General features: G+C 37.6%; 1 protein-coding gene across 3 annotated transcripts; it reads right to left on the bottom strand.

The window, feature by feature from the left end:
* Positions 1–484: 484 nt before the first annotated feature.
* LOC149397844 (uncharacterized) lies at positions 485–4,535 on the bottom strand. Of its 3 annotated transcripts, none has more exons than XM_089615051.1 (13): positions 4,381–4,471; positions 4,264–4,306; positions 3,658–3,781; positions 3,261–3,372; positions 3,052–3,154; positions 2,863–2,914; positions 2,586–2,682; positions 2,373–2,478; positions 1,962–2,172; positions 1,750–1,861; positions 1,452–1,646; positions 1,229–1,299; positions 485–1,047 (listed from the first exon to the last, which is right to left on the bottom strand). In XM_089615051.1, exons 3-13 carry the CDS (start codon positions 3,771–3,773, stop codon positions 918–920), a joined length of 1,305 nt encoding a protein of 434 aa, XP_089471177.1. In that variant the 5' UTR covers positions 3,774–3,781; positions 4,264–4,306; positions 4,381–4,471; the 3' UTR covers positions 485–917. The 3 variants fall into 3 exon arrangements, with proteins under 3 accessions (XP_089471177.1, XP_089471178.1, XP_089471179.1); XM_089615052.1 differs by having other exon boundaries at positions 486–1,047; positions 4,264–4,335; positions 4,443–4,535; XM_089615053.1 differs by having other exon boundaries at positions 715–1,047; positions 1,424–1,646; positions 4,264–4,469.
* Between the last annotated feature and the right edge of the window lie 4,494 nt (positions 4,536–9,029).

Here is a 9,029-nt window from a genome sequence, read left to right on the forward strand (position 1 = left end):
TTGTCAAGGTGTGTCAATGCTCTGGTGCAAAGCGTTGCAAGTCCGGAGTAAGTGCAATGCAGCAGTGGCGTGTGTATGGCAAGCGCGAAAGCAACGCAGCGGCGGCGTGTGCATGGCAAATGTGAGTGCATCGCAGCAGCGGCGTGCGCATGGCAAGTGCGAGTGCAGTGCAACGGCGGCGTGTGCACGGCAAGGGCGAGTGTACTGTTGCGGTGAAGCGTGCGCTGCAAGCGCGAGTGTAGCACACCGGCGGCGCGTGCATGACAAGGGTATGTGTATGGTTGGGAATCGCCCTTGTAATCGGACCATCATCTTGATTTTTGTCTTGGGATTCGTGTTCTGAACCCTTTTGCTTTTGCTTTTCAGGTGATCATTTTCTGACAACGGAAAATGATGTATTAAAACAACATATTTATATAGAATATTTGAAGATCTGTTATGTTACTATAATCTGAAAAACTTATTTTTATCCAATTCATGATTGTAGACGGTTACTATAATGCCCCATCAAACCCCGACCAAATCCCGTTCATTTCCTTCTTTTTCTTTTGTGATGCATCACAACTCTCCCTTGGTAGTTTTATCCAATTCATTATTGTAGACAGTTACTATAACGCCCATCAAACCCTAACTAAATCCCTTTCCATTCCCTTTTCTTTTTCTTTTTTTTTTTCTTTTTTTGGTGATGCAACACAACTCTCTTGGCATTATCCAGCCTCTCTGAATGACTGTTATGTAAATTAGATTTTCAGCTGAAACACGGTTTTCATAATAAAAAGACAAGTGCGTCAATATATACAAGCGGGCTGGGTCTAAAACTTAATTTAAATGAGAGAAAGCGACTTAATTTAAATGACATAATAAAAAAAAAAAAAAAAACACAGATAAATATAAGTAACTACTTGGCCCGCGGCCCATCATCGAAACCGAGGTTGCGGATCTTTCAGTGGTATTATATCCCATCTAACCGTCCGCAACATAGAGCTGTTGTAATTTGGTGATGATTTCCTGTTCCATTTCACTGAGTTCATCTTCCGTAAGTTTGATCTGCAAACAAAGTTTTATAGATTCGTCAACTTTATTCCTGCTACTCCAAATACGTACTAGCAATACAAACAAGACACTCTACGCCATTACATCATTTCTTATTATCATAGATTCCATCAAAGCCACTATCAACCCATGCCTTGTGTGTGAGCTCAGGGTCATGGAAAGCATGGCATATTACCTTCTGATATTCCACCTCTTGCAAATCACCTTCATTCGCATGTCCAGTCTGAGCAGTTGAGTCAAGAAATGCTACAAAAGGTCAAGTAAATATGCAGCCATAAGTTATATGAGACGTGATTGGCACGGTGATGTTAGTATATACGATAATGCATGTGCAAAAAAAAAAAAACAAAAAAAACAAAAAATAATATACTTGACCCATGGGGCTGTTGTTGGCTTACGACTTGTTGGCTTTCTGCCATTATATTGGGTACATCTAGATCCATGGGATTCCCTACAGAGTTCTCGGAAATAGCATTGACACATTGCATGCTCGGATTCTGAGCAACCACTCTCAGCATTAGCTTCTGAATTGTATTCGGACGCTTGACCTCAATCTGACTCATTGTTAGAGTTACAAAGCAAAGATAATGCCACTGGAAACATCAAAATCCAATGAATGCATATCAGTATATACATCTTTATATAAAAACAAAGCATGTTAATATTTGCATCAACTTGTTTGCGTAGAAAAAGTACCTGGCTTTTAGAACGTTTGTAGACATTTTCCTCAAAGTCATTAACACAGAAGTCGAGATAACGCAATCCCTCTGGACCAGAGAATGATATATGCTTCTTACATGTATCCATCCTTTACATTAATGAGACGCAAAATGTAATCTATAAACCATTGCAGAGCCCTTAAATGTCTTAACTTTCTGGCGTGTACTGAGTTCAAGAGTAAAACTCACATCTTGTCGTAGATCTGCTGCCGGTAAGACGGTCGCCGCCAATCAACGAAGTTCTGTAAACTGGCAAGGACGCCTTGCATGCTCAAAGAGCTCTGAACTCCGACCGGATTCTGATTATTTTGAGGTAATGACTGTTGACGGGTTTGGGTCTGATTAGGCATTCCAAGTGACTGACCTTGATTCTGTACCTGGGGCTGCAAGCCCACAGATCCTACACAAAAACGTAACATGGATTAAACTCTGTAATTCTATTAGACTAGACTACAAAAATAAGCGAGAGCTATTAGGCAGGTAAAAAATTAAATCACACAAAGAAAGCCTATAAATACAAACTCAGCCACTCTCCATGTTGGTTAAAGGCATGAGGAAGGTCATAGAGCATCGTACCACATAAACACTTCAAAGGTTTACCTTGATCCGACGGTCGATTACTATTGCCAACTTGGCTGGGCATTGTATTCTGAAACTTTGTCTCTACATTACTAATCATTTTCGAAATTTTCCACACATAATCCCACTGGAACAATCAAAATCTAATGAATGCATATCGTTATATACATATTATTTGTATGAAACAGAGCATGTTCATAGTTGCATCAGCTTGTTCGTGTTTAGAAAAAGTACCTGGCTTTTGGCTGCAATATAGAGAGTTTCTTCATACTCCTTAAAAATGTTCTCGATTTGAAAACATAATGGTAGATACTTTCTACATGTATCCATCCTTTACAGAAAATCCATCGTCAGAGATTGAACGAAGCCAATTTATGAGACAAAAAACGTAATTTATAAATCATTGCAGAGCCCTTGAATGTTAACTTTACGAGCAATCCATGACATCAAGATGAATGAGGCTATGGTTATAAATCATTTCTGGCATACTGCTTTCAAAATTAAAACTCACATCTTGTTGAAGATCTGCTCCCGGGAATAGGGTTGCAATTGTGTCCTCCAATCTACGGTGTCCATAGTCACACAAATAAAAAGCTTATAAATACGAACTCAGCCACTCTCCATGTGGTTAAAAGGCAGGAAAATAATAAAAAAAAAGAAATTCATAGCATTGTACCACATAAACATTTCAAAGGTTTACCTTGATCCGGTGGTCGGTTACTATTGGCAACATGGTCGGGCAGTTTCTGTAACCTGGCCTCTAATAAAAGTATCTTACGAGAAATCTCCAGTAGATAACTCCACTGGAACATTCAAAATACAATGAACGCGTATCATTATATATACATATTTATATGAGACAGAGAAGGTTAACATTTACATCAACTTATTTGTGCTTAAAAAAAGTACCTCGCTCCTAGCTCCATTGTAGGCATCTTCCTCAATCTTTTCTACATGTTTCTCGAGTGTCAACAATACCATTCGAGTATTGAATCGTAGATACTTCTTTAATGAATCCATCCTTTACAGGGAACACATCGTCAGATATGTTGCTAAATGAGTTTTGTTTTAAGTTTAACCAAAAAATTGTAACCTTCACAATCCACAGAGAAAGAAATCTGCTGGACAATTAACAATAAGCATCTACTGTCTTGGGGTTTTTTTTTTTTTTTATATATATGCTTCTTGTAGATCGCCCATGACACGATGGACAAGCCAATTTATGAGACAATATGTAATTTATGAATCATTGCAGAGACCTCAAATGTTTATTATCTCGCGTACCGAGTTCAAAAGTAAAACTCACATGTTGATGATGATCTGCAGCCGGAAATCAGGTTGCAAGTGTGTCCGCCAATCTACGGTGTCCATAGCCGATAGTTCTCCACCGGTACCCATACGACTCGAATAATTCATGTCCATCAAAACACCTTAAATCATAGGCACAACACAACAAATAAATGAAAAAACAAGAAAACCAAGCTCCGTTTATCTAATCTCAACGATTATATATACATGAAATTATGAAATTAGCATGTAGCAGAGTATGGCATGTTTCAATATAATGTTGTTCTTGTTATTAAAAAAAAAAAAAAAAAAAAAAAAAAAAAAAAAAAAAAAAAGTAGTACACGTCGGAATCAGAAAGTCAAATTTAATCCAAAAACGAAGTCATTTCCGTGCATTTATAGATACCAATAGGAAGGCAATTCGGGTTAGCAAAAAAAACCGTAAAATTCTTATTCGCTTTTCTTTTCACCCTTGAACCCTGATATATTATTTCACTGTACGCATATCGGTTCCATCATAAAGATGGGTGCTATCTAGTATGTATAAAGAATCAAGAACCGTAGAAAACTTGAACTTAGATTCGAATATGTAACTATGGTTTCGACATATAGAGATTGGAAATACCTTACACCGGAAAGCTCCGTTCTTTGAAGAACAAGTGGGCGAGCTTTGAAAAAAGCATCAAATAAAGCACGGCTACGAAAGAACATAAATAATAAAAAATTCACACAGACTACGAACCCCAAATAAAAGCAGATTGTGAATCAGGCAATTGTTCAAAAAGTTCCGAATATAAGCCAAACCTGCCATGTCGTGTTTAAAAAGTTCCGAATACATTTATAATAATGAGCCGTGTTTAAAAACGTCATGTCGTGTTTGGGAAGGGGTGAGCTTGGTTCAAGAAGAAACGTGAAAATGGCATTTATGTCGAAAGTCCTTCATTGCTTAGGGAATATTACATAAACATTCGATTTGAAGATGATAATTCCCGGAATAGAACATGTCCAACATTCTAGAAATACCTCCGTTATTTTAGAGTTCATTTAACCCGAGACCTCAGCAATTTTGATAATTTGGATTAAAATAGTAGCAATTATATTTTTAGATACTTTTATTAGTAATTATAGACATAAAAATATACAATTGTCCAAAAATTACAGTTATTATCAAAACGATAATTATTACAAAAAATTGGCTGCTTAAGCCATGGAATGTGTAGCAATTTAAAATTGGCCAACGTTTTGTTAATAATCCATAAATAGCCTAGATGATAATTCCCGGAATAAAATCATTTCAAACTTTCTAGGAATTCCTCCGTTATTTTAGTTACATTTCATTTAACCAGGATTAGAATTCTCACCTCTGATGATTATTTATCAAATGGGAAATGATCTCCACTAATAATTTTGATCATTTGAACCAAAATAGTAACAACTATATTTTTAGACCGTTTTACTAGTAACTGTAGATTTATATATATAATTATTGATAATTATAGACTTATAAGTTTATAATTTATGACAATTATATATTTCATGTCTAAAATTACTCGTAAAAGTGTCCAAAAATATAATTGCTACTATTTTGAACCAAATTATCAAAATTATAACTAGTTGTTGAGACTATTTTCCTTGTTCTATTCTATGTAGGCATATTTTTTTAGCAATAAATATAAATATGTTGTTTAATTTAGTGGGTTCATGGAAAAAATTTGATGTCTATTTTTTTTTTTTTGTATAAGATGAAGTACAATACAGAATGACAATGTTTTAACATTTTCAAAATTATTATAACAAGAAAATGACATTATTATTGTTACATTATTATTATAACAAGTTGGTTTACCCGCACGTTGCCGCGGGTTAGCAAAAAAAAATGAGAAAATGACGGCAAAAGTCCCTTAAGTTTTAGGAAACAACTAACATAATCCTTATTCTTTATTTTGAACGGTAAAAGTCTCTAATCTTGAAAATTACATATTATGTTGGTCCCTACTAACAGAATCAACATTTAAACATTTTTTTTGTAAAATAAATCATTAAAACATTTTAAACACTTAAAACAATTCAAACAATAAAAAAAAATATCGACGATGGAAGAGAACGTTCAGCTCCTCGCTCGACGACTCCATCTTGCCCGCCGCCATAGGCCACATTCATTGGCTGCACGATCGGAATCTTGTGGTGGTAGCTATGGTGGGCGTGGTGGTGGGAGTAAGGGCTCGGGTAGTGGTTGATGTGGTGGAGCTGCGGCGGAGGGGTGATCTGGAGCGGATTGGCCGTGCTGCTGGACCGTCGTGTCCTGGGGCTATAGATCGCTAGGGCTCCGACGGCGGATCCTTCGCCATCGAGGTCTTTCCAGTGGAAGTTGCGGTGGCAGGAGCAAGCCGCGCACTTTAGGGCTTCGAGCGAGTCTTCCTCGCCGCCGACGCTGGATGGTTCTTGAGGCAACCCTGTAGCTTGACGGTGAGGGCTTTTGTGGCGGCAGAGATTGGAGGTGGAGCTGCGTGAGAGGATAGGGTGTCTGCTCTAGGGTTTGGGCTTGGGCAGTGCAATTGCCTGGGATTAGGGCTGGGGATGATGACGTCCTCGTCGACGCGTTGTTGTTGATGTTGTTGGAGGCTGAGAGAGACCTTCACTCAGAATGAGATGATATGGCGGCAGCCAGGGCGAAGGAGGGTGCTGACGTGACAGTGGCGGACCTGTTTTAAATGTTTTAATGATTTATTTTTTATTTATTTTACAAAATAAACATTTAAATGTTGATTCTGTTAACAATTTAGCGTCATATAGTAGTAGAGACCAACGGAATGTGTAATTTTCAAGAGAATTAATTCCTTTTTTACCCCCTGGACTCGTACCTCGATTACATTTCACCCCCTGGACTCGGAAATGTTGCAGAAATAATCTCAGAACTTAGACACGTGTTACAACTTGCCACTTCCGTTAGTATTTGGACGTTAAGTTTAACTTTTTGATGACGTGGCAATATTCTAAATACTTTTAATATTTAAATATTATTATCAGATTAAATAATTCAATCTCTCTCTCTCTCTCTCTCTCTCTCTCTCTCTCTCTCTCTCTCTCTCTCTCTTCTTCTTCTTCTTCTTCTTTTCTTCTCTGCAATCAAAACCAACAATCAAAACATCACAAAACTAACCTAAATCCATGGCCGTGTACAGGCTTTTCCTCTTCGAGCTCCTCTGCTTCCACGGCGTCTCCGGCGACGGGACGGCGAGATCTCCGCCACCTGGCGGGGGGAGATTGGTCCGGGATCCGAGTTGCCTGAGGGAATCGATGATGCTCGAGAACCAAATCCCGATCCTCGTGCTCAAGGTACTGATGCTCATCGAGTCGAATCACGAGGCTTGAACCAAATCGCGAGACGTCAATCACTCGTTTTCCCGCTGAGATCCGAGGCTTGAAATCGCTGAAAACGCTCGATCTCTAGAGATGTAAGTCTCTGGTTTCACTGCCTAAATCGATCAGCGAGATCTCGTCTCTCACAGCTCTGATCATATTCGAAGGAGTAATCGAGGAGCTTCCTGAATCCATAGGCAATTTAGAAAACCTCGTTACTCTTGGACTCAACTCGTGCAGAGAGCTTAAAAAACTTCCGGATTCGATCGAAGACTTGAAATCGTTGTGTCGGTTGCTAATGAAAGAGAGCACGATCACAGAATTACCCGAAAATTTTGAGAATTTGTCGAGCTTGGTAGAGCTTCAACTCTCGAAGAATCCACGAGCTCCGGGCTACACAGCACAAGAGGGAGTTTTCTTCCCCAAATCTTTCTCGAACTTGTCGTCGCTGAGCGAGCTTAACGCGTGCGCGAGGAAAATCACGGGTAAAATCCACGACGATTTCGAGAAATTGGCGTCGCTCGAGACTTTGAACCTCGGGTACAATTGTTTCACCGGACTGCCCTCGAGCCTGAGATTTTTGTTTAACCTGAGAAAAGAATTAATATATGTTGGAATTTGGGTCTTTCGGATTTTTGTGATGTTTTTATGGATTTAGGTTGGTTTTGTTATGTTTTGATTGCAGAGAAGAAAAGAAGAAGAAGAAGAAATGAGAGAGAGAGAGAGAGAGATATTGAATTATTTAATCTGATAATAATATTTAAATATTAAAAGTATTTAGAATATTGCCACGTCATCAAAAAGTTAAACTTAACGTCCAAATACTGACGGAAGTGGCAAGTTGTAACACGTGTCTAAGTTCTGAGATTAGTTCTGCAACATTTCCGAGTCTAGGGGGTGAAATGTAATCGAGGTACGAGTCCAGGGGGTAAAAAAGGAATTATTAGTGACTTTTACCGTTCAAAATAAAGAATAGAGATTATGTTATCTATTTCCTAAAACTTAAGGAACTTTTGCCGTCATTTCCTAAAAAAAATTAATATGCTTTAATATGTTTTAAAATTTATAAATATAATAATAATTAGTTATCTGAAAATTGATCAATCTATAAAATAAAAATTCAATATAGACTTTTATATTTAGTTCCTAGTACAGACAAACACATAGCTGAATATATATTCATTTTTTTACACACATATATATTATACATTCACGTTTAAGAACGACAGACAACATTAGTTCTCCAAGTTCGTTGCTCGAGGGGCCCGGGCGATGAAGTTTAGTCTTCGAGGAAAATAGGATTCCTACTTTTGGGGACCCTTCTTTGCACGTGCTCTTCTCCACTTTTCCGTCTCTCTCAACACGTGTGCAAGATGGAAAATCAGTTCTCCCTCTCAACTGATGATCCCGATGTGGATTTCTCTCACTTACTTCAGGATCTTGATCACTCTGAAAAAATGATCTCTTCGCGGGGTTGGGGAAGATTCATCTGCACGTGGAGGAGGATCCAAGTGGAGTGAAGCAGTGGATACGAGTTTTTTAAGGAGACCAATTAGTTTTAGGAGAGTTGTATGGCTAGGGTTTCGCTTACTACACGTGTTAATCTCAGACACTTATCTATTTGTTAAATTGCATAGGACTCGTTTGATTTTTTTTATTAATTATTTTTTATTTTGAAATTTTTTGAAAAGGGTGAAAATGGAAGCATTTATTTTGTTTATTGCCACATCATCAAAATTGGTTATTTAAACAAAAATCTAAAAATATGGACTAGTTTGCAATTTCAACGTTTCACGTGATTTGATTCGTATAATATTTCTTAAAATAACCCATTAATTAAATAAAACTAGTACAAAATAAGGTGGTTTTCTTACCATCATCCCATTGGCTACATAATGTAAAATCAACGTTCTATAAAATGTAGTTCTAAGCTTCTTCTTGTTTTTTTTTAATAAATAGGCTCCTGACATGAAGATATTGATAATAATAAAAGAGATTTAAATTACAAAAATTAAACTCAACGAAAAAATC

The sequence above is a fragment of the Urtica dioica genome, chromosome 5 (assembly GCF_054948205.1).
Source record: "Urtica dioica subsp. dioica isolate 48M chromosome 5, U.dioica_male_clone48M_v1_H2, whole genome shotgun sequence".
Taxonomy (NCBI): domain Eukaryota; kingdom Viridiplantae; phylum Streptophyta; class Magnoliopsida; order Rosales; family Urticaceae; genus Urtica; species Urtica dioica.